We start from the raw sequence: 25,736 nt of genomic DNA, 5'->3' as shown, positions 1-25,736 counted from the left end.
TCTGACCTCTTTTGAGCTTGATAATTCTGAAGTTTTCTGTTCTGCGTTTCATTTGTGCTTTGATGGTGACTTTGAAATTGCTGTTCTTTGATGAGATCTTGTATGAGGCATCTCTCTTGAAGCAAGTTAAAACCTGTGCACTAAAACATGTTGTTTGCATCTTAATCAATACTGAGACACAGTGAAATAATCTGTGTACAGCCCTGAGGGGATCTTCTTGGTGCAGGATTGCCTTCTGTGCCTGAAAGACTGTACACCTGCAAGGAACAGAAGGACACAGTGGACTGGAGCTTGTGGCTGTGCATGGAAACTCAAATCTGTGCTATACACCTGTGTGTTTCCATATATATGAGCAGAGAAATGCTTAAACATCTCTGGAAGTTACTCATTTGGGCTAACAAACTGCACATGAGATTATTAACTTGGCTGGCATTCAGGAACATGCCATGATTTTCTTGATATCCTCTGCTTCTCAGTTAAGCACAATTATTGCTGAATACAAAATGGTTGTGTTTCAATGCTTTAAGGTCCATTCCAACTCAAACCCTTTTATGACTGTAGGATTTCTATAATAAAACAACACCAAGAACAACAAAATATATATGTAAGGCTTCACAGACCAGATGCAACAAAACACCTAACTGTGCAGGCAGTTTTTAAACAAATACTGAGGTCCCACCAAAGCAAATGGTTTTTCATCATGAACTTTGCAGACCTCTGGGGTGTAATGTTCAGCCAGTAAAGCATGAGATGAAAAACCCAGCTTTCCATTTTTAGTACCATCATAAAGATGAGTGCAATTACTTTTACACTCAAAATGTGAACATCATGACCATTTTCTGCCTTTTCTGCCCCGTCATGTGCTTCTTCCAGACTTCTGTGGTCATATAGTGACCTTAGCCCTGCCATACTCCAAGAAGCTCTTCAGTTTGCTTCAGTGGAGCTAAGGTTTTAAATTCACGTATTTGATACGCCTTCAGGTACTGTGGAATGTAAAACTCTGAGGCAGAACGCTGGATGAACTAAATCCAGATGTTGCAGACTTACTGGTGGAAACTGGTCATTCTTTTCTTACACATGGATGAACTTCTTGAAAATGGGAGGAATTCCCAAGCACTTTTTCTCTGATTTGAAGGATAGGTTCAATGTGAAAGGAGCTTTCTCTTTCCTCCCAGTATCAAGAGTAGCCAGTGCCTGCACACTACAGAAAATGCCGCCTAGGTTCATTTAATTCATGTTGTTTCTGTGTGCACAAGACACAGTGTCATTATAGTTTTGAGGCGGCTTTTGGTTTTTTTGTTGTTTTTCTTTTTGCTCTCTTGTTTTTGTTATTCTGTGAAATCTACCATGCAATAATTGGCTATTATTGCTGTATTTTTTAAGTTTTTTGCTGTTCTCCATTTCCCAGCAGCATTACAAACGTTGGAAATGTGGTGATCTTTGCACTATAGGCTGGGGGCAGAGTGGCTGGAAAGGTTCCTGGAGGAAAAGGACCTGGAGGTGCTGGTCAGCAGTGGCTGAACATGAGCCAGGTGTGCCCAGGGGAGGCCAGTGTCACCTGGCCTGCGTCACCAATAGTGTGGCCAGCAGGACCAGGGCAGGGATTGTCCCTCCTGTACTGGTGAGGCACCCACGAGTGCTGTGTCCAGTTCTGGACCCTTTAATTCAGCAAGGGCATTGAGGGGCTGGAGCATGTCCAGAGAAGGGGAACTGAGCTGGAAGGCTCTGGAGCACAAGTGCTGTGAGGAGAGGCTGAGGGAGCCGGGCTTAGCCTGGAGTAAAGGAGCTCAGTGGGCACCGTGTTGCTCTCAAGGGCTGCCTGAAAGGAGGGTGTAGCAAAACGAGGTCTCTTCCATCAGGCAACAAGCGATGGGATGAGAGGACGTGGTATTAAGCTGAACCAGGGCGCGGCATTAGGAAGAATTTTTTTTTTTTCACGGAAAGGGTAATGACACATTGGAATGGGCAGTCCAGGGAGGTGGGGGAGTGAGTCACTCTCCCTGTAGGTATTTAAGGAACGATTGGAGGTGGCACTGAGTGCCACGTTATAGCTGACATGGTGGTCACAGGTTAGACTCGATGATGTCTTTTCCAGCCCTACAGATTATGTGATGCTATCGGAAGACACCTGGCCAGGCACCTGGCAGTCCCGGCCTCTCGGTGCCCTGGCTGAGGCAGGGCCGGCTCCGGGCCAGGCGGGGATCCCGCACATCTCTGCGGGCCAGGGCACCACAGGGAGAGTCCCGGGGGACAGCGGGCAGCAGGATCCCCCCTCGGTGGGGACAGCACCCGGCACAGGGACACCGGAGTCCCGGCGGGCCCAACCCTTCCCGGGACGCGAGGCGGGGCAGCGGAAGGAGGAGACTCGGCGGCGCCCGGGAGCCGCTCGGAGAATGTCCCCGTCCCATTCCCCTTCCTCCTCCTCCTCCTCCTCCTCCTGCTCCTCCTCCTCGTCCTGCCGCAGCCGCGGGCCGGGCGGAGGCGCCGTGAGGAGCATGGGGAGCTGCTGGCTGCGCCTCGCCGCGCTGCTCGCCCTGGGCGCCCGGGCCAGCCTGGAGTACGAGGGTGAGGAAAGGGAGGAAGGGGCGGCGGGGCCGGGCCGGGAGCGGGAGCGGGGCCGCTGCACTGAATTCTAATAGAGAAATAAATGACAGCGCCGAGCTGCGCTTTTCCGTCGCTTTCACCGCAGTTTTCCGTGCCAGAACTTTGCAGTGGCATAAAGCCATAAAGCCGTGCTTTCTCAGAATCTCCCTTCAAGGCTCTTACAAGGAATATTAGAAGCCGAATTATCCGTTCGTTTAGCAGCATAAAAAGTACACTTAAGGTAGACAAAGTGATGAGTTACTGGCGCTGTTTCCTGACACACTTTCTGGGATAAGGTCGGTTTACAGAAGCTGAAGGTATGCGCTTGTACCCCAAAAAATTACTGCTGTAAAATGATTTTCCAGAATGTCTCTTTCTAATAGTCCACTAAACCATGTCTCTAAGTGCCACCCCACTTGGTATCTTGGTAGATACCTGCAGGGATACTGACTCAATCACTTCCCTGGGCAGCCTGTTCCAATGATTTGACAACCCTTTCAGCAAAGATATTTTCCCTAATAGCTATTTTAAACTTCTCCTGTCCCAGCCTGAGGCTATTTCCTCTCTCTCATCCTGTTGGTTATTACCTGGGAGAAGAGACACACCCCACATGGCTGCAGCATCTTTTCAGGCAGTTAGAGAGAGTGATGAGCCTCCTTTTCTCCAGGTTTATCAACCTTAGCTCCCTCAACAATTCCTTGGAGGACTTATGTTCCAGAACTTGTGCTGTTTCAGGGCAGTAAACTGAAGTTTCAGGTTGGTTTAATGTGCTACACTGTAGTTGTCTCTGGCTTACTTTAATTTAAACTCAAAATTCTTAGGTCAGTCCTGGGAAAGCAAATGTGCATAGCTCTTCTGCCTCTTCTGGGTCGCATTCCTTCTTTTTTCTCTGTTACAAAGGAATTATATATAGCATGTGAAGTGTTGTTCATGTGTATGCAGTGCCTGGCTTGGCACTGTGTTCTTGTGCCCTGATCTTGCCATCAGACCTGTACAAGTGAGCCTCTGCAATGGGAACAGAATTTTATTTTGTGCATGAAGAAATCCTTTCTTTCCTGACATAAACAGAATTGTGTAAATCCATAGCTTAATCTTTAAATTAAAGTTTTATTTCATGTGTTTTGCTTGGCATCTGCCAGAACAAATCTGCCACACCTATTTTTGGCAGGAACCAGCTATACCCTGAACTGTGATAATTTTAGCATGTCCAACATAGAACAATGTCCTTACATGGCTTGGTAGCCAGTTTTGAGTATATGTGAGGCAGAAATGCTTTAATTTGTGGCTGAGAAAATGGAGATGAACTGGCAACACCTCTTAGTCTGTTATGTTTTTTAAGGAAATATTGATAGGAAAGAGATATGACTCCTCATTTCAAGGTAGAAAATGAGCTGGAAATGGGAGATGTCAAGTTCCATCAAGAGAGCCTTGCTTTAGGGCAAAAGCAGTGAATAACTCTTTAAGGCCAGTTTTTCTTAGAAAACTGTCAGAAGCACTTAATTGTTTCTTGTCTAAGGAAAGGCAAATGCATAAGAGCTCACATAATTCTAAGATGTACTAATTTTAAATGCTAAAGTCTAAAATGCACACTAAAATTTGGACAATTATTGGTGATAACACTGAGGTAACAGTTTATAGCCCTCAAAGTAAGTAATTAGCTAAGAGTATTCCAATTCCTGGCAGAAAAATTGATGCTTAAAAAAGTTTTAATTTACATATCAAGGTCTTCCTGAAGCCCTCAGGGATCACAGCCTGCTCTTTTTGCTATGCAGTCGGTTTTATGCTCAGAAGTCTCTCAGATGTCAGTGTTTATGTATCAAAATTGAACCTCAACAATATTAAAAATCCAGAGAAATTATTCTAAGTGATAGAAAGACTTCATTGTGTACAAGTCCCTCAATTTCAGAGGAAATTCACTTTTTCATGTCCCAGCTCAAACTGGTGGAGGGATTCCCAGTGACCCAGTGCTGGGGGAGTGCTCCCATGGACCAGCTGCAGATACATGGGCTGGGTTTTCTTGAGTCTGGTAGAATAAGAAACCAAGTTTCACCATTTTCTGGGCAGATATTTTGATTTGGTTTTTGGGTTTTTGTTTTTTTTGTTTTTTTTCTTTTTTTAATAAGAACTGGAATCTGTTGACAAATGTTGACAGAAATCAAACTCTTGGGTTTGATTTCTGCTGAACAGTTGCATGCTTTGCACATGGAATCAGTAGCTTATTGAGGTGCCTGAATTAAATAATTTTGTCTGATTTTAAGCAGCAGTTTGTACAGGCCATAGTCTCAGACGTCAGCAAATGGTGATGAAATAACCCCAATTCTGTAGCTGGAGATTCCATGTGAGAAGTTCCTGTGGCCCCTGAGTACCTGCCCATTGCATACAAGGTTTTTAAAAGGATATCTCAAAGGGGGAATTTGTATGAGCCCTTCTTTGTAGAAAAGATTGATCTAGAATTTAGATTAGCTTCATGCTCTGAAGTTGCTGATTTTAAATAAGTGTTGTTTAGGAATTTTGAAGGATTTCTTGCCAACTGCTTTGTTTTATTGATGGTTTATTTGAGTAGTAGTGCTCCAGCTGGTTTCTGGTTTTTAGAAAGCAGCTTCTACCTTTATTTTAAGTTTTCAGCCATTGCACAGGGTTTTAAAAGTATGGAGCTTTATTGTCTCTTTATTTGAACAATGCCAGAAGAATACTTGAAACCAATCTGTGTTTTTGATTTGAGTGTAACTTGTGTTTACAGGTCATGTACCTCAATGTCTTGTTCTTGGTGTCAGGATCTTACAGGTCATTAAGGATGGTTGGACTTGAGTAATTTACATTTTACTTTTGCTGTTTGGCCTGGGGGCTGTTAACTGCCATTGACACTATGGAACCACTTTATAGTGAAGCCTCTAATGAGCCCCTTCACCTGTACCTGCTCTGCTCTCTCTGCTCAGTAGATCACCTACATGGTAGCTGTAACAGAGCAGCTGTGACTTGGCACGTGCCACTTAACATTCCAATAGGAGCACCAAGAGAAATTTACTATTTCACTTCATTATCAAATCCATTTGCCCCTTCCAAATTCACTATAAAGTGGGTCTGCTATGACTCTGAGCTTCAGAGAAGCCCATGCTGATGACATTGCATAGATTATTGCATCCTAATCTTGCATGTCTTTTCTCAAAGCTTTCTTTTATTTTTAAATTATAATTCCTTTCTTGCTGCAGTTTTTTTCTCTTCTCTTTTATTGTAGGATCAGGATATTCACTCCTTGAAGATGATGAGGATGTTTATGCACGCAGTAGATACAAAGGTGAATGCTTTGCTTATGTGCTAAAGAGGATCAACTGCTTGCTGACAGAAAGCTTCATTCTTTTTTCTTTCCATGGATTATGCAATCTTGGTGATCCAGCTCCATGTTTTTTCTCATGGATATTTAGATCAAGATTTAATTTCTGCTGTTTTTAACAATGGAAATTAGACCAAATATTGATCTCAACTCTTTCGTGTACCCGAGTAAGTAACTTTTACATTGCCTTTGCTCCTGGGAGATCAGGTTGTTGAATGATGAAAATCAGGAAGAGCTTCTCTTTCTTATCCATACATGCTAACAAAACCATCAGTGCTAAGCTGGCTCAAAACCTGGGCTTACTGATGGTAATGTATAGAAGTACATGCAAGAGAACTTGATTTTCATGACTTTTTTCTTTCCATAGAATTGCTTGTATTTCAGGCTAACCTGCTTCCTGAAGTGCCAAGTGAAATGTGTTTTACAAATGCATGTGTGCATTCCAAACCCAAATTATGTGGCTGGATGAGTGAAGGGATGGGCATATTTATAAAGCAAATCCAGGTTTTCTTCCCTATTCTGGAAGACTTTGCCATTCAGCAAGAGTGAGAAGTTTTTTGCCACTACCAGTAAATCTTCCATTTGCTGTGGCAATTTTCTAAAAAGTCTGCTTTTGTTTTAATATCACTCTCCTCTGCCAAAATTCCTCAGAAGCCTAGACATTAAAGAAATGTAGCATTTCATTTGTCACTTAAATGGTAACTGTGTTCCTTTTTACTAAATTAATCTGTGGATGTACTAGAGTTGTCATCATTTTGATTACTTAAAAATACTGGTCATTGGTGTCTTGTACATTATTGATTCTCTGCAAAGAATCAATGGACCATATAAGAGGTAAGTCATAAAATAATTCAGACATTTATGAAAAGCCAAGGGAAGACACAGCTTTTATGGCTATGTTGCTGTTTTCATAAATGTCTCATCTTCCTCCCAGTAAAATACTCAAGTATAAAATTTTGCTTTCAAACAAGTGCACAAATAATTCTCTAAAGCTTTATTTAGGTTAAGTCATTTTTCTTTGCCTTCTAACATGTGATCCTCTGCAGACACATAGAAAAAGAACTCAGAGATCATGAAGATAAATCAATGCCAATTCATGCCAGGGCAGGCAAGTAGTTAAAATGTGGATTCTGTGTAAATTCCTTTTGTATGGTGATCCAAAATGGATTATACTCGTGTCAGCCAAAATGTCACCAGGGTAAGTGAAACATAATGACTTGTTCACACAGTTATTAAAAACTGCCCCAAGTTGGGAAGAACTACTGCCAAATGTTGAGGAACAGGCAATGTAAATCTAAGAATATAAAGCATTGGAACAGAAAAGGCTGATTCCTCATTAGCATACATCTTTATGTTGTTTTTTAGGGAGGAAGGGGATGGAGAAAGACAAAGCAAGGAAAAACAGGCTGTGTAGCAATCTTCAGAGCTTCTCCTCAGATGTGCAGTCCAGCATTTTGGGTGTGGCCCATTTCTTAGCAAATAAAACTCACCAATAAGTAAGGAACTGAATGGATTTTTGTAATTGGCATTCACATATGCAAGCAGCATTGGATTTTTCTTTCTGCACATGTGCAAGCAAGCCCACAGATTCATCCTCTTTGACATCTGCAAACAAAACATTGCAGTTTACTGGGAGGGGTGAAAATCGACCCCCTACTAAACCCTTTTGTCTTCATCTGGATGTTTTCCCACTTGCTCAGCTTTCCAGAGAAACGTGGCCAAGATTTTCTGTGCCTACAGCATTTTTAAGGAGTTTTTCCCTCCCTCCCTGGTGAACCATCAGCTCTGTTGGCTGGTGTAGCAGCGAGCAGCAGTACAGCTGGTCACTTTGTGTGCTGTTTGTGAAGGAAGGGCTCAAGGTGTTCAGACAGGATCAAGGGGCTCTAGAAAGTGGTTTCCTTCCTGCCACTTGGCATCTCTGATCACATTTCATGAGGAAAGGTTTCCTGAGTACAGCAGTTGCTGTGTTCATCACAGCTCCAGTGCCACTGCTCTGGTGATCCTCATTCCTGTATGTTTTCTCAGATACTGTAATGATCAGGCAGTGTCCATAGCTCTAAAGGCAACACTGGGGCTTCAACCATTTCTGTTTGCTGCCTGTTTTCCAGTGGTTTCAAACACAGGATACAATACTAAGTGAAAATTCAGGATATTGTATTGCTGAGGGACTTTTTAGTTCTTTTTTATGCTGAGGTGCAAACTTTCTATTAAACAAGAAACCAGTATATAGGTCCTGGTACTTAAAAATTCAAATTTCAGTTGGGTGAACAGTGCCTGGTATAGATGGTGAAGTTCCAGAAAAGGTGTCTGGGAAATCTCTACCTTTTATAATCCCCAAAGCCTTCAGGAACACAGCTGATCTTGCCTTGAGGCAGGGAACAGCTTATGTAACCCCTTGGGGCCTCACACAAACCTAATATTCTACAAGTGCTCTATGTAGCTGCTTGGCCTTTGAAAACCAATATGTGCCTTCACTTAAAAATAAACAAACTTTGATCTAAAACTTTGTTGTATTGTTTGATGTGCTTTTCAAGTTAGCTGGGTTTTTTTCCAGCAGAATTGCTTGGTCTTACCCCCAATATTTGTAAATGGCCTGTAAACCCTGCCTCACCCACTTTCTTCTAATCACAATCAGTTCTAGAGTAAGCATTGTAATGTTTTAAATCAAACAGATGTGCCTCCTAAGCTCTTCAAGTTATCTGCATCCAAAAAGCATGTTTGCTTTTGTTTTTCTTTCTGGCAGAATCATTTGGTCCAATGTAAGATGCATTTTGCCTCTGTGTAGGAGCTTGTTTTGTTTCTGCAAACCACTGTAGCTGCAGTGATAGTACAGGAAAGGCTTTTACCTTTTCAATGTTGTGTTTGTGCATTAAACAGCATCTTTTACCTGTTAGTTATCTTTTAAAAATATGAATATGTGGGTAGCTGTTAAGTCAAGTGTGTTTGTAAAACCACAAAAATTTACAGAAAAACTCAGGCCATATGCAATACCTGAAACAGATTCTTTGCCCTCTTTATTTTTTTATTAGCCTCCTAGCCTGCAAAGCATATTTGTTTTAACACCCTTTAGGAAGTCAGCAATGTGCATTTGGAGTTTATACATGTGGAAAACCCAAGGCATAAATGTCTTGAACTGATTTGCTGAAGGATCACATAACTGGCTGGGGTGAAAATTCAGCCCAAATGAGTTTTCATCCACTCAGTCCTGCCCTTGCAGACAGTGTTGTCTTAGTAACTTCAGGTTTAAGCCCTTCTGCAGGAAAACTGAGGCCTAGTTCTTATTTAAGGAGGTATTCCAAGCTTGAATATGTAAATAAGTGGAATTTTAAGGTCTCAGGGCATGGGAAGAACAAGTGGGACAAAAAGGCTGGAGAGTCTGGGCATGAGACGACTGAAGCAGAGATTGTGGGAAAGCTCAGGAGCAGGAGGATTTCTCCAGGAGGTGAATGAGACAGAGGGTGTGAATCCAAGTCCCCCAGAGAGTGGTCAGAGGTGGTGCCTGAGACTGCACCAGCAGCCCTGGGGTAGCAGTTAAGGAGGCAGAGCTGGGTGTTGGCATCACTCATTTTTTCAGCAGTTGATTTCTGTTCCCATTAGCTCACATTCCTCATCTCTTGTCTCAGTTTTCATTTGGTGCACAACAAGCATGAAAAATGGGAGCCACTGTGATACAGCCCCTCAACAAAATGGCCCAAGGCAGTGGATGTGGAGATTTTTTAAATGTGTTGTGGGAGCTGTGGGATAGAGATGAGGGTGAAGGACAGGAAATAGTTCTAAAAAAAAATCAAACCCCCAAACCAAAACCCACTCTCCACTAAAGTACTTTGTATAATTGTAAGGTAAATAGCAGAGGATGCATTTGACATTCAGAAAACAGGCTTATAGGTGGGAAGAAACAGAGCTGGGGTGATTGTGTGGCTGAGCCAAAAAGCTGAACTGTACTTTACCCTTAACCTGAGGGCTGCTGTTAGACTGGCCTGCTTGTGTCCTGTGCCTCAGTTACTGTGTATTTGGTGACACTGGGAACAATTTCACCTACACATCTTTGTAAAGGGTTTTTTACTTGTGTTGCTGAAAGACAAAATAAGCATATCACAGTACAACTGCTTCAGAAATGGATTAGTCTAGAGGAAATGTGCCCTTGGTCTAGGCAAAAGATTGATAATTAGTCTCTGATTTTAGTCTGCAGATGCTATTTGTGTTTATTCAGGACCACCAGCACTGAAAAATGCAGATGTAAAGTGTAGTTCTGTTGGGAAAGTGTAAATATGTCCTAGAGAGGTAGCACACTGAATATAAATATTCCATGTATGAGAAATGCTGTATTGATTGTTGTTTGTTTGTAACTATTGAGTTATTAAGGGGGAATTGAGCTAGGAGTGAACATCTGCCAAACATGATCTAGAATTTTTTTAAATGTTGTTTGTGACTGTAAGTATGAAGGCTAAAAATCCTGTGTTTTGTTTGTTCAGGGGTTTTTTTCCATCTTTCTTGCAAAATTCCAGTGTTTTTTCATGCCCCTCCCTCATGTCACACATTGTCACACAGGATTTCAGGATTTGTCATCTTTCCTTTTTGCTTTGCAATCCCTTCCCTCCCTCTCTCCTCTCCCAGTACATGCTTCTCAAATCTTGGATCTGAGAAATGGGCAGGCTTAGTCACTCTTGTGTTGGAAACTCATACTGAGGAGCTGCCCATTTTCTTGGTGCACCCTGTTGTCAAAGCTAAACAAAGAATGTGAAACTTTGGCTGGGAAGGGAAGTCTCTACTTGCTATTCTTCTCATCAGCACTACAGTGTGGTGATAAATCCTCACAAGGTGGGGGTACCCATATCCTGAATGTTTTACAGCATAGCCCTGGCCAGTTAATAAAGGTTCAGTTGGAACAGGTTCAAGGTGACATATTGGCAATATGATTTATGTAAGTGGTATCTTCTAACTGTGAGAGAGCTTGAACCAACACTGAGTTTTGCAAGGCACAGATTATTATGGAAGCAGAACTTTATTTTTTTTTTTAATGAGCACTAAGCTCAATGTGGAAAGCTGACAACTGCAGCTAGATCAGGGTGTTCCTAGTGCAAACTTCTATCCAAGAGCAAAAGTTAGGCCTAACAAAGTTGAATGTGTCTGCTTAAAAACAAGAGGGAAAAACGACCCAGTTGTCATCAAACTTCCCACATGGTGGCACACTTATTCCATGGACAAAAAGCATAGTAAAACCCCACCTGCCCTCACAAGCCCTCCAATATAATGGCTTTAATCTTTAATGTTTGTCATAAAAAAGAGCTTCCCTTCTTTAAAGGGCTGACCTCCTCATGTATAAGCACACCTCTGCAGTGTTCTCCAATTTAAAGATTGATGGCTTTTTAAATAAGAGGGTTTTTTCCTTTTCTTCTCTGTGACCTTGATTAAGCAAAGTGGTTTTATATTTTTGTCTGAACTTTTACATTTTTCTAATTGCTGTGTGTGGGGTTTTTTTCTTCTCTGTGTCAGAAACACCATGGTGCTCCCCCATTAAGGTGAAACATGGTTATGCAAACTGCAGGACACCTCAAGGGGAATATTACAAGAATGTGTTGGGCACAAGATGTGATATTCGCTGTCAGAAGGGCTACGAGCTGCATGGCCCTCACCAGCTGATTTGCCAGTCCAGCAAACGCTGGTCTGGGAAGGTGCTCTGCAAACGTAAGTGGTTGCAAAATTTTGTGTGTGTGACTTGTACTCCAGCTTCAATCAATAAATTCTTATTTGCCATTGAATCTGATCTTTGGATTGATTTATTTTTATTATTTTACAGGTTGGCAGTATGCTTAGATACGTAGATTTGTTTGTTGTTGAAGCTCTCACACGGGTGCATGACATGATAAGCATCTCAGTGGTAGATAGGGAATATTTTATCAAACATAGGGAATATTTTAACAAACACTTGGCAGATAGGGAATATTTTATCGATGAGAGGTTTTGATTTGTGGGAATAGTTTTATGACAGAGCCATAAAGCTCTTTTAAAATATTGCCCATCTTAGACTTTCTAAGTTGACACAATTTATACCAGGTGTCTAAATGGGCTCTTACAGTAAAACATTTTCTGAGAAGAGAGGAATAGGTACCTGTCATCCCTTTTCTCATTCAGTATTTTATCAGAGTTAAATTTGAAATGCAGCTAATGAGAACTGCGTGGAAAAACCTCACGTGGAACAAGACTTCCTCCCACTTGTTGTTTGCCAGCTGTGCCTTTATTTCTGTGTAATACCCACATGTGCATTACTGCAAAGGGAGGGTAACAAGTTTCCACAAGCCTTTATTTCCTTTTCCAGAAAAGCGTTGCCCTACCCTGTCCATGCCAACCAACGGGGGCTTCAAGTGTTTGGACGGTGCCTACTTTGGCTCAAGGTGTGAGTACTACTGCTCCCCAGGGTACCAGCTCAAGGGGGACCGCATCGTCACCTGCATGGACAGCAAGGCCTGGAGCGGCCGCCCGGCAGCCTGCGTTGGTGAGTGAGGTGTGGGGTGTGTGGTCTCATCCCAAGGTACCTGCCACTGCCAAGTCCTACACACATCAACTCCAGAAGGCCTTTTTTATCCAGTTCATGGGGAGAAAAAGCTACTGTCCTGTGGGATTCACGTTCTCTGAACCTGAGAGGAGCAGAGAAGAAAATGATCAAAACAATTCTTGTCTCATTTGCTGCGCCTGTGTTTGTGCACAAGTGGAATGCATTATGGAAGATTGTTTACCTGAAGGGATTTGGTAATTGGATTCTGGTGTGTTTTGTTTTCTTGACCAATCTGTGCAAGCTGTGTCCTGATGTTTGGTCAGGAGACAGTCACGAGATTTTGTTCAGTTGAGTTCTTGTTCAGTTTCAGTTTAGATGTAATATAATATAGAATAATATAGTATGATAAAGTAATTAATTAGCCTTCTGATATCATGGAGTCAGATGCATCATTCTTCCCACCTGTCAGGCAAAATTGCACCAATCCTGTCCCTCTTAAGAAAGCAGAGAGCAGTTTTCCAAGGGTGCAAGGTTCTGTCACTCAGTACTTTCAGTCCAAAGCAAGTAGCCAAACATTGCCACTTTAATAGTGATGAGTCTGATGTAAATGGGCAGCACTTTACAATGATTGTAATAGCCTTTGGTGATTCCTAAGTGACTTCTTGATAGAGTGTGGTGATTGTGCTGCTCTTCCAGCATGTTCTCTGTACTGGAATCTATCACACTCTCTTCTGCTTAATGATTAAAAACAGGTTTGAAAGTAAACCTGTGGAAACCCAGGGCACCAGGAATATTTCTCTGTCTGCTCTGGGGTGCCCTGACCCCCAGGGGAGCACTGACTTTGACTCTCATTCATGGAGAAAGTTTCCCAGACTTCAAGATAGACTGGAATCCACAAAAGTGTGAAATAGATTATAGAGAGCAGTGTAGGTGTATCACTTGGTGAGAAATTCAGGTTTTGGGATTTTTAGTCTGTTGTGGATGGAAGCAAGATGGAGGGCACAGGGTGTCATCCTGGGTTTCTTCTTCATGCTTTTTCTTCCTTCTTCTCCATGGGTTTGGGTGGCATTCTGTAATTGGGCAGAAAAGTCCCCATTGCAGCTCTTTGGGATCAGTTACTGGGTTAAAAGGGAAAATAATCCAGGTGTCAGTTCTTCATTGGATAGTTTAATCTTAAAAGACCTTGCAACAAGAGATTGTTGCCATTTTGTGCCTTCTAATGAAAAGCTGTTGAACTCACGTTTGTGAGCCTGTTTTACTGATAAGAAATAATAAACATCTGAGTCTGAACATGAACTGTTGTCTCAAGTGCCTTCAGTCCAGACCCAGAGAAATCAACAACTGGGACCCTGGCAACTGGGACCCCCACAACAACCCATTGTCTGAACTGTTTTTCTTCCCTGGGATCATGGTCTTCAAATATATCCAGAGAATGTGAATGGATTGTAGTTACCAGCATGGTTGCAGTGAGCTAATTTAAATTTCAGCTTAGTTCACTCTAGTTATGCCAGCAATTTTCATTACATAGCCAGTGGTCTCCTGGGAACCTCAGCTGGAAGAAGTACTTCTATATACATGAATCAAAAGAGAGATAAACAAATACTGAGATTTAACTTTTCTGACTACTAATGAAATTTCAGCACATAAAGTCTCAGCCTGCTGCCCCTGTTTCTGGGAAGCCTCTGATAAAAGCTTTAGCAGCCACCCACAAAGGAAAGTATTTTTTGGGCCATCTGAAATGGCTACCAGTAATTTAAAGCATGTGGGTGGTAGAGTGTTTGTGCTTAGTGTCTTGTGTGTATGATAACTTGGTTTTCCTCAGAATGCCTGTGGCTCAGTCTAGGTTGGCAAATGGCTTTGGAGCCTCTCCACTGTGGCCTGATGTTCATAAAGTATTTTTCAGATTTCCTGTGATTTGGTGTTGTACAAATGTAGAAATGAGCTGCTTGGGTCTAGACTGTTTGTGGTGTCTCTTGTTTTTGTTTGTAAAAACAAGCTTTATCTTTCTCAGTGGTGTGGGCAGAGGAAGAAAAACAAACCTTTTACATTTGGAAATGATAAAATATTGTCCTCTGTATTTTCTGGCACTTTCAGAAGCTCATCTGTGTGCAGAGATGGTGAGCTTATTACAAAGGATGCTGTCTTGCAGAGTAAAGCAAGTACCTTAAGCAGTAAAGAAAAGAGGCTAAGTTAGCACTAACACTTCTTTTTGATTCCAAAACTGCAGAGTAGTTGTTGCAGAGGGTTTCCAGTCCCAGTTGTTGCATAGGATTACAAGTCCCAAGTAACCCAGTAAAAGTAACACCAAGATTTAAGTTGTGATGATACTGTGTAGTTTGGAGAATGTCCCTTCAAATCTTGTGTACACAGAGTTCCTATATGCAAATAGTGAGATCTGCTGTTAGCAGACTGTTTAATAGGGTTATATTTTGACCTCTTGGTAGGCAGGATAGAGATTTTTTTTGTGACCAGACATCACAGGCATAATTGTGGCCAGGCATAGCTCTAACAGTACAATGACATTTGCAGTTGAACACTTGTTTCTTAGTGAAATGCAGGAGTTACAGAGCTGCAGCCTACACAGTGGCCAGGAGAGGACTGGCTGAACAGCTGAGGAGTGAAATTGAGGAGAGCAATGAAATACAAAGGCAAAAGGCTGCTTAATTTCTTAACTTTGATATACAGTGAGTTGCACTGTTCACAGTAGGGATGCTGTGATCAGAGGCATAGGCTGGTAAACTTCATGTCATGGAAGTGTCCTGGGGATTCCACAGCTTTTGGCATTGAGTATGGCTAAGATTACTTCAGACCTGAACTTGAAGTGCTCTTGGAAACAGGGGGCTTTCCTCTACCCTTTTATACTGCAGTTGCACTGTGTAGCATTTTTGCACTAAATTATGTGGGCTTTGCAGTGAAAATCCATGTAGGAGAGGCATAAGGCCTTTCAGTAGTCAAACATGTATTCACTAAAAGGGGGGAAAAAGATTTTTTTTTTAATTAGATATGTTGTAGCAGTGACTTAGAGAAGTCCTTATAGTTAGTGAGTTCTGTCCTAACAAAGCAGACTAACTCCTGCCCCCACCCTGTAAGAGGAAGGATATCCCTCATGTTGCTGAAATAATTTTGATTAAAAGAAAAATCAATGTACAGCTGGTTTTGGTTATTAGTTATCTAAAAATGCCAATACTCACTTGAATAATATTTCCATTATATCTTTAATGCACTGTAACATGTATTGAAATAGATACTTTCCTCTAGAAGATTGAAAAATGTCCCTGTCTTTTCTTCTGCAAAGATTGCCTTTTCCTGCAGTTTGTATAACAGAGGTTGTGGTAAATGGCTGTCACCAAGCTAAGTCATCCTTTTGTCACATCCTGAGCCTGTATTGATGGGAGGCTTCTCCTACTAGTGCTAGCTACTGATATAAGACATTGTTATAAGAGTTACTTGGAAAAAAATCAAATGCAATATTGATTCTCCACAAAATGGTAATTGTGCCAGTCTTCTGTTGTTTCTCATTTTGCCATTACTGCAGGAAAAATAACCAGCATGTTAAGAGTAACATGCAGAGTTACTGTGCAGAGACATATTGATGTTCAGTGTGCTCTGAAAATGCTCTTAATCACATCAACTACTGCATGTCGGGGTCTCTAGCTGGTCAGAGTGACCCTGAGAAATGTTTAAAAGTCTCTTTTCCCAGCCTGGTGCTTGAAGAAGGAGTCAGAGCTCTTGATTTCATGGTCTCAAGGTTGTTTATTGTATCTTATCTATAAAATTCTTTCTTCTGTCCAGCTGAGGTGTGCTCAGCACTACAGGCAGAGGCACTCTGCCCCTGGGGCAGAGTGTTACATCTTTATACTAAAAACTACATATACAATGTTTACAATCACTTTCCAATACCTATCACCTATATTAGACAGAGACCTTCTACTCTAAACCAGTCTAAAAGTGCCAACATCACAACAGAAGATGAAGGCCAAGAAGAAGAAGAAGAAGGAGAAAGGCTGGACACACCCAGATCCCTCCATCTTGCCCCCTGAACCTCCATTCTAAAAAACCCCAAAATCTACATTTTCACCTTGTGATAAATTCACTATCATTCTGCTTAATTTGTCGTGGCTTGCAGATCTTCATCTAAGGTTGGTAACTTGTTCCACGGGTCATAATCAAAACCACAGGCATTTTGGGCTCTGTGCCAGGGTCTCTGAGACCCCTGGCAGGGGTCTTGGATGCTCAGGACAGCCAGAGGGATATCCTGGATCCTGACAACTGCACAGATGGACAAAGAAAAGGATGCAGATAAACAGAATATCCAGACTCCCTGGGTGTGATCTTGGACATCCCTCCTTGGAGTTCAAAGCCATCCAAAATGACTTTTTAACTGAACTACATACAGAAATTTACAGTAATTACTTTTAGTTGGATTCTCTGCATTGCAAAGGGCTGATCACTGTCAGCTCTTCTTACAAAAAGGTGAGAAGTAAGGCTCCACCTGCCTTGGCTGGGATGAATCCAGGGCTGAGGAGGCCAGCTGGAGTTGGTCCTGGGCTGACAGCAGGGAAGGAGCTGTGAGAAAATGCACAGCTCTGGCAGATGCTGCAGTGCCCTTTTTTGTCACATTCATTTTACAGACACCGAGCCCCCGAGGATCCAGTGCCCGAGCGTGAAGGAGAAATCGGCGGAGCCCAACAAGGTGACGGCGCGCGTGTTCTGGGACACGCCTGAGGGACGGGACACCGCCGACGGCATCCTCACCGAGTAGGTGGAAGGCTCTGCACTCTGCTTTTCCTCCTTCTTCCTCTTCTCTTATCAATTCAGCAGGCCAGGTACCCTTTTCCCTTCATTCATCCAAGGTGCTTTTTTATGGCTGTCACATATCACTGCTCTATAAGGAATTACATGTTTGGAGGTGTTTTGCAGAGTTTCTTTGTGGGTATCATAAATAACAAGTTTTCTTACACCAAGTAACCTTTTGTACATCACAATGAAAACAGTAGTGCATTGGAGGTAACAGAAGAGGTAAGTTTGACTGTCTTAAAAAAAACAAGGTGTGTCACAAAATAAAATCTGCAGTCATCTTTAGGTTTCTTCCTAAGGTAGTGCTGGCTGCTGATGTCCCAGATTCTCCCAGTTACCTTTAAAGTTACATTTCTTGTTTGTAACCTTGATGGATTTAAGCATTGAATTTAGACATTACAGTTCAAAAGTTTCTTTGTCACTTTCTATGGTTTCACAGTCCCATTTTCCAGAAGAACAGGGTATGTTTCTCACCTTTCTCACCTTCTACTACTGTCTCTGATTTTCCCATTTTTATCATGCAGGATTTAGGTCAGTCTATCTGGATTACTGTAATGGTAGGAGTATGGAAAATCTGTTTCTTTCAGTAGGCAAGTTACATCATTACCTTAGTGGATTGGTTAAGCTTAAAAGCTCAAAGCTGTTTAGCTTGAAGGTGTTTACAGTTTCATGTGAACACAAAAAAACTAAAGAAAGACAATGATACTGCCCTTTTATTGCTATAATTTAATTATTTCATAAAGAAGAATTCATTATGTAATTAAAAAATTAATTGGCATTGAGGTCTGATGTAACAATTTGGTGACAATTAACAACATCAAAAACTACACCTGGTAAAATAAAAACTTGGAAAATGTCAGAATGAAGAAATTCCTAAGTCTTTTTGACAAAGGAATGTCTGATAGGCAAAAAAATGGGGAGTATCTCATGTAGACTCTGTCATACAAGTAACTGTTCCCAGCTCAGAAGAGCCAAGCTCTTGGTTCAATGGAAGCTTTTCCATGAATCACATCTCTGTGTTTTAAAATATTGCTGAACTCTGCTGTTTTATAGAGTATGCAGTGCACTTCTTAAATGCACAGTTTCAGGAGTACAAAAGCTTTTCCATTACATGGAAACCTCTTTGGTTACATGCTCTCTGCTTCAATACTGAGATTATATTTTACACTCCTGAATTCTCCCACCTTGTTTGCAGGACAGGGGCAAATTCCAGGTGAAAATGCTGCTGTGGATCACCACGCCCTTCTGCTGTGACACTGAATCTCACTTTCTGTTCCATTTCTGTACATATTAACAGTCACAAATGACAATCACAGGAGCAGTTCAGAGCAGCCAGTTAGGAATACATCCCCCACTGTAAGAGGCTGGAAGTTTTCTTTCTTAATGCTGACTTTTTCTTATGTAAGGAGAAGGAAGCCTGAGCTCCTCTGGGCATGATGGGCTTGGCTACACTGGAGTGTTTTATAGGAAGGGAGCAGACCCTGCCCACTCCAACCCCCTTGTCTCAGCAGGGTAGGCTGTAGGTGGCAAATTTAAATACTCTGGTTGCTGCTGCCCAGCTTCTTCCTTTGCTTACTCTCAAGTCTTCTGTCCTGCAGGCAGCCAGACAATCCTAGCATGCCACAAACATCCCTCTTCAGGCTTTTACAGCATTGTGAGCAAATAAATGCTGGTGAATTTATGAATGTCTGTCCTATTTTATCTCTTGGTTTAGTGTTATTTTGAAAGGCCTGCCACCAGGGTCACATTTTCCAGAAGGCGACCACAAAATCCAGTATACTGTGTATGACAGAGCTGAAAACAAAGGCACCTGCAAATTTCTTGTTAAAGTCAGAGGTAAGGATGATGTTGTACCTGTAAATACAGACACTAATTTGCACCTGGCTTAGTAGGCAATTAGAAAATGTCCTCATTTCTGTATTTATCTGCATATGTCTGTGTATATAAACTCTGTGATGATGCTGAAAGGGAGAACAGAGTCTTGCTGAAGACCCTGGGGGCCAGGTCTGCAGCATTGCTGCACATCCAGGGAGAGCTGCTTTGATCAGCCCTGTCTCCAGCTCCACCCCTTCCCTTCTGCCAGCTTCTCCTGCTACACAGCCTGTGAGTTGCTGAAATGAGGAGGTGAAGGCATTTTTTTCACATCTCTCAAGCAGGGCTGCCCTTTCACAGGTCCAGATCTTAACCTCTGGAGTTGAATATACAGAGGTGACCTGTGGTTTTTAGCTTCAGCCCTTTGCTCCGTGACCTTTTGTCCCATGCATACACCTACACATCTGTTTCATTTCACATAAGAGTTGAGGGATGGGGGAGTTCAGGTTGGTTGTTTGGGGTTTTTAAGTGCATGACTAATAACACAGAAAGCAAACAGAAAATGTCTTTGGTACTGGTATTCCGCTGACCTGTGCTGCCTCAGTAACAAATGGTGATTCATGCTGTGTCTTTCATTTTGTTTTGTTTCTTTTCTTGCTCAAAGTCAGGCGCTGTGTGAAGTTAAATGCCCCAGATAATGGCTACATCAAGTGCTCAGGTGATGGCAATAACTATGGTGCTACCTGTGAGTTCTCCTGCATTGGTGGCTATGAGCTGCAAGGAAGCCCAGCTCGAGTCTGCCAGTACAATTTGGGGTGGTCAGGAGTGGAGCCAACCTGTGCACGTAAGTGAGTATTTCACCACTCTACCAGGAGGAATCCAGCACAGGGATGCTTAGGGCAGTGAGAATTTGGGAAGGAGGTGTGGGGTGGAATACAGCTGCAGTGTCCCAGAGGTAGAAAACTCAGCATCATTTTTGTCTCCTCTGTCAGTTTGCACTTAACAGCTGAAGCCTTTGCCACCTTTGACTGCTCTTTCCTAGAGTTTGTTTTAGCTCAAAGCTTTCTACAAAATGTCACATTCTGGACTCAATCCATTGTGCAAGCTAGAACAGTCAACAGTAAAATTGTTGGCTTCAATGAGGCCAGCATTTCACTCATGTCTTCTTTATTATTGATTCTTGTTCTTGTGTTTCTGCTGTTGAACTCTGCCTCTAGAAATTGACCTGTTTTCAGTGTGCTTCATAACTTTTGTTTTAATTTTATTCCAGCCATGAATATTAATGTGAATGTGAGGACTGCAGCTGCACTTCTGGATCAGTTTTATGAGAAGCGGAGACTGCTGATTATTTCAACTCCTACTGCTGCTAACTTCTTCTACAGGATGCAGCTGGGGATGCTGCAGGTAAAACACATTTGAGAGGGATGTGCAGCTATTTTTTTTCTTTAAAGAAAGACACAAGAGGACAAGTTCCAATGTTTTACATAAATCCAAAAACTTCAGCTTTTATGTTGTAGCCACTGGAAGATCTGGCTCAAACAGTCATGGTTCCAGATTAATCCTTTTCACAGGGGTTTGAGTTGAAATATCCCCCCAGTCTCTAACTCAGCTCCAATCTGGATTTTGCTGCCTATGACCAGTCACTGAATCCCAGGCAGTTCTGGCCCTTCCATTCTCCCCAGATTAATTTAACTCATGCTCAATAATAATTCCCTATCTCAGCTGCTGAAGAAGTTTAAAAAAACCCACAAACCCAAGCCTCCAGCTCTTAAGCAGCTCATGCAGACCAGGCTTACAGAATTTGCAACTACAATGCAAGCAAGTGTGAATAGCTTCAGAAATAAAAAGTGCACCAGCAAACAAAGGACCAGAGCCACAGCACAGAAATCATCCAGAGTGCTGGAGATAACATTGGGGTGTTTTGTTCCAAAAGGCACAAAACACCTGATCATTTTCCTTCTTATGTGTTCTAAGTGTGATGCCCTTGTTAGCTTTTTGCTAGTCTTAGTGATAGATCTCCAAAATCTATCGGTGTCCTCAGGGAAAGGAAGGAAAGGAACCAGTCCTGTATTCTTTCACAGATACAGGTGCTCCCATCTTGTTTTTTCTTCTCACAAATTGTAACAAAATGCAGTATAAATAATCATTGAGATATGAATGTGATGATGTTTTTTACTGCTGGCTTAAATTACACTTGTATTTAAGAAAAAAAAAAACCAGCTCCTTTTCCCTATTAGATAAACTTGGCAAGAAAATTCAATATATTGATCAAACTGAATTTAATGGCTATAGTACATTTTCCACTTCTTGGCAGCAGGCAAATGAGTTGGCATGGAAGAAAACTTTCTACAGTCAACTTCTGTTTCACATAATTTGCTTTGATTTCCAAATTAGGTTATTGGTACAATGCTTAGTGTCCTGGCATCTTCTCATATAACTATAGAGACAAGTTGATATTTCTCCTAGGTGGTCCCTATTTTCTTAGAGTATCTGAGAATCTGTTACTTAACCTCCCCTGGAGTCACAAAGCTCCAGTTCTTTGCTGTGAGAATTTGAGTGTTTACAAAACACACTCTCAAATCAGTTTAAAGCATTTAACTAACTTAAGCAGAGGAGACTCTGTGAACTCTTGCTGCACACTCAAAACATCCCCCTGTTCTCTCAGGGATAACCAACCCCCCTCTCTCTCCTCTGAACCCTTGCAGCCAGCGCAGTGTGGGTTAGACCTGCGGCACGTCACCGTGGTGGAGCTGGTGGGAATCTTCCCAACACTGATAGGAAGAATAGGAGTGAAGCTGCTGCCTCCATCACTTGCCCTGCAGCTCAGGTAAAGGAAGCTCTCACTGCTGTTGTGTTTGCACCTTATCCTACAAGTTGCATTGCTTTTGATCCCTGCATCTTACTCTCCAAATACCATGTATTCTACTCCAATGTACACAGCTAGACACTGGAAAGTAGCAGTGAGCACACTTGGGGATTAATTTACTAGCAGCAAATTAAAACACAATAACAAACTTATTTAATTATATATTTAGTATGACTATGTTCATAGGCATATAAGTTTGTATTTTTGGGTGCTGCCACTGAAAACACTTGAGAGTCTGTCTGTATTTGTATTGGAGTTGCTCCTTTGCAAGGACAGCCCCAAATGGCAGAGACAGCTCATCCTCTGCACCAGGGCTGGTGGTGGTTGTGGCCAGGCTAAAGGGGAGACTCTTTGAAGTCCCATATGTAGGAATGAGATGGGGCAGTATTTCAAAGAGGAAATTATCTCAGCCTCCCCAGCCTGCCTGCAGCATCAGCAGTTTTACTGAGGTGCCTAAACTGTTTTGACTTGGGTTTAGACTGGCAGAGGATTGGTTTTCACTTGAAAGGAAGACTTCAAATGCCAGCATTTCCTAAGGACTGGAAGAGGAAAAAAAGCCAAAAGTGAAGGCCTCATTGGCGGGAAAAGAAGGAGTTGTTTAGAAAAAAGTCAAGGAGCATTTTAAGCAACATTATCTATGATATGCCTGAGGAAAGGGAGTAAGTTTTAATTGAATACAATGAAAATTGCTGACACAGCAGAGAGGGGATTTTTAAAAAATACTAAACTGTTCTCCATAAAAGAAAAAGGAGAGCACAAAAGCATTCTTTTTTAAAAATAAAGATACTTTTACTAAAGTTGAAATGGTTTTCTTGTGGCTCTGTAGAAAATAATGAGCTCTCTTAACATCTCATTCCCTGATCTCTTGCAACCTTTAATTAAGCTATGTTTCAGAAATTAGTATAGTATGACCTGCCCTTTGTTGTTGCTTAGTGTGTGAATTACAGACTTCTAGTTCTGCATGGTGATCAAATCTATATGAAATGCCCTCTTAAGAATAAAGGTGTTGTCCAGAATTGACATTTCAGTAAGCTAATGAGCACAAGTGCCCCAGTTAAAACTTTGGAAAGCACAGAAGTTTAGCATTTGGATTTTTAGAAGCATTTTTTCTTAGGTAATATATGGCACAAGATGAAGGTACTTTTCTTTCACTATTGCTTAGCTTTAATATTTATTTTAGTTTGAATTTAATGGCCAAGCTCCCTAATTGCAACAAGACTATGCCTAGAGCCCTCAAACTTGTTAGGAGGCTGAGGAAGGCCAATTTTGGTGCTTCACACCTTTTCAAAATCCCCCCAGATTCTTCTTCATGGCAGCTTTCTCTCATTCTCTCGTGGCTGCCTGAATTTATTCACCCCACACTAATGATGTTGACTGACTGCATATCCAAGCACCTTCTAGTACATCATTCCTTCAAGCAAAAGATGAAAAGAGCACCACAGATAAACTTTTGTTACTTATGTAGCTTTTGCTACTAGAGGAGCTTAAATGACCACTTCCACCACTTTGGAAGAAGGACTCCTCCATGATTAGCAGTGGCTTTTGTTCTCTAAAATTAGAGCCAGAGATGATTGTTATTATTAGGTAGCAGTGAAAGCAGACACCAATAATTTTGTCCTGCTTTTTCTTACTGTGATTTTTTTATATCAAGGAAAGCCAAGAAGTGGAAGGCAAGAAAGGAAATAGTCTTTCTTGTAACTCAAGCTTCATCACAAGGATTTCTTTAGGCAGTGTTCATACTTTTTTTTTTTTTTTTTTTTGGCTGACCTTGTTTCACTCCTGTGACAGCAGTGGGTACTGGCAGAGAACAGAGCTGGGTGCAGTCACTTTGACACGTGCAGGCACCTGCTCTTTATCTGGCTCCTCGTTAATGCTGAAACCAAGCCTACTCTCTGTGTAGCCCCTGTGCCCATGCCCACCTTCCCCTGCTCAGACTGAAGAGGCTGGTGCTGCCCTTTAACAAAGCCAGTTCCTTGCTTTGCAGGCTGCTGCTGAGGATCCCCCATTACAGTTTCAACATCGTGGTGATGGACAAGCACGGCATGGACAAGGAGCGCTACCCCTTCCCAGCAACACCAGCTGAGCTCTTTGCCCTTATTGACAAATTCCCCTTGAGAAAAGATGAGATGAAACTGCAAGCAGAAATTGGTCACTCATGTCCCTAATTCAGCAGTTCAGGGCCTGCAGTTGTTGGTGAATTTTTTTTGGTCCACAGAATTCTCCCCTTGGTGCTACACAAAGCATGGCTTCTTTAGTCACTGAAGTGATTTTCTGTGTGTATTGGTACATCTGTCCAGCCATGCAGCTGCTCTGCATAGAAGGGTGCTCTTTTGTACTTTCAGTCATCTTTAGATCATAGAATGGCCTGGGTTGGAAGTGACTTCAAATATCATTGAGTTCCAGCCCTGCTGCCATGCACAGGGACATGTTGCACTAGATCAGGTTGCTCAGAGCCCCATCCAACCTGGCCTTGAACACTGCCAGGGATGGGGCAGCCACAGCTTCTCTGGGCATCCTGTGCCAGTGCCTCACCACCTGCACAGTGAAGAATTTTCCCCTCATATCTAATCTGAACCTGTTTTCTTACGAGTTCAAGCCATTGCCCCTTGTCTGTCACTTCAGATTCTTGTAAAAAATCCCTCTCCATCTTTCCTGTTGGCTCTCTTCAGGGACTGGAAGGCCACAATTAGATCACCCCTAAGCCTTCTCTTTTCCAGGCTGAGCAATCCCCATTTTCTCAGCCTTTCCTCACAGGAGAGGTGCTCTGTCCCTGTGACCACCTTGGTGGCCTTCTCTGGACTTGCTCTGACAGGTTTATGTCCTTCCTCCTGCTGGGGACCCCACAACTGGATGAATGTGGATGTAGAATTTACTACCTAATGGAATTTCTTGTACAGAGAGTAAAGAACTAAGGCACGTTACTGGGAGTTTATTTTGGATTTTTCATTCAGTGTAAAATTGGGGTTTCTTTCTTACTGTTTATAATTCTTTTTATTAATAAAATATTGTTTTGCAAACAAATAGTTGTCTAAAATTCCTCTTGGGGGTTAAAGTTGGTCGATTGATACAGAATTTGGTTCAAAATACCTTTCTGCAAACCATTATAAAAGACATTAGCCTCACATTGAAAGTGTATGAGGAACCCACTGGTGCCTTTTAGTTCCACTAAAAAAAGTGTCAATCACAGACCAAAAGCATGAGCCAGAGGGAACACAAGCATTGATTTTCAGCAGCAGCAAGGAGAAAACTGGTGATAGCAGGAGCGTGGAGGTCATTGCCACAGGGAATATGATGAAGGAGCAGTGATCAGTGTAGAGGATGGGCAGTAATTACTAAGGCCTATGTACTGCAGTTCTTAATGGGAACATATGTTCTTACCTGCTGCACTTCTGCTTCTGGCTTTTAATGTCCAACAGTCTTGGAGTAGCAGACTTTTTTCTCCCCCCTTCACCTTGGAGACAGACCAGGCTGTTGATTTGATGGCAGGGAAACATTACTCCAGGGAAACATCATCAAGGATTTGTCACTTCCAGAGCTGTGAAAATACTTGTTTGCAAGTCATCACTTTGAAATTAACAAAAAAAGTCCCCTGTTTAATAAAAAAATATCAGGAGGCCATCAGAACAGGAAAAAAACTGATTTGTTTTATTACAGCCCAGAGTCTCAACAGTCCACTCAAAGAATACACATCATGCATGAGGAGTACAATGTCAGAGGAGTGAAAACTGAGAGTTTCAGTTTGGATGCCTGTTCACAGGGTATGATACACAATTTGACTGTCTGAACTAGCACCCAGCATCTGTGCTGTTCATTCTTGCCCCTCAAGAGCACAGTCTTTTTTCAGCCAAATGCTT

General features: G+C 42.1%; 1 protein-coding gene across 2 annotated transcripts; it reads left to right on the top strand.

Annotated features, from left to right (window-relative positions):
* The first annotated feature begins 2,459 nt into the window (after positions 1-2,459).
* Positions 2,460-24,903, top strand: SRPX (sushi repeat containing protein X-linked). 2 transcript variants are annotated; one of them, XM_066545476.1, is made up of 10 exons: positions 2,460-2,565; positions 5,819-5,878; positions 11,408-11,599; positions 12,231-12,407; positions 17,039-17,165; positions 18,919-19,040; positions 19,681-19,860; positions 20,287-20,420; positions 21,722-21,843; positions 23,867-24,903. In XM_066545476.1, the coding sequence occupies exons 1-10, from the start codon at positions 2,496-2,498 to the stop codon at positions 24,045-24,047; spliced, it is 1,365 nt and encodes a 454-aa protein (XP_066401573.1). In that variant the 5' UTR covers positions 2,460-2,495; the 3' UTR covers positions 24,048-24,903. The 2 variants fall into 2 exon arrangements, with proteins under 2 accessions (XP_066401573.1, XP_066401575.1); XM_066545478.1 differs by lacking the exon at positions 5,819-5,878 and having other exon boundaries at positions 2,477-2,565.
* The last annotated feature ends 833 nt before the right edge of the window (positions 24,904-25,736 follow it).

The sequence above is a fragment of the Molothrus aeneus genome, chromosome 2, assembly GCF_037042795.1.
Source record: "Molothrus aeneus isolate 106 chromosome 2, BPBGC_Maene_1.0, whole genome shotgun sequence".
NCBI lineage: Eukaryota > Metazoa > Chordata > Aves > Passeriformes > Icteridae > Molothrus > Molothrus aeneus.
This window is presented reverse-complemented; position numbering and strand designations above follow the sequence as displayed.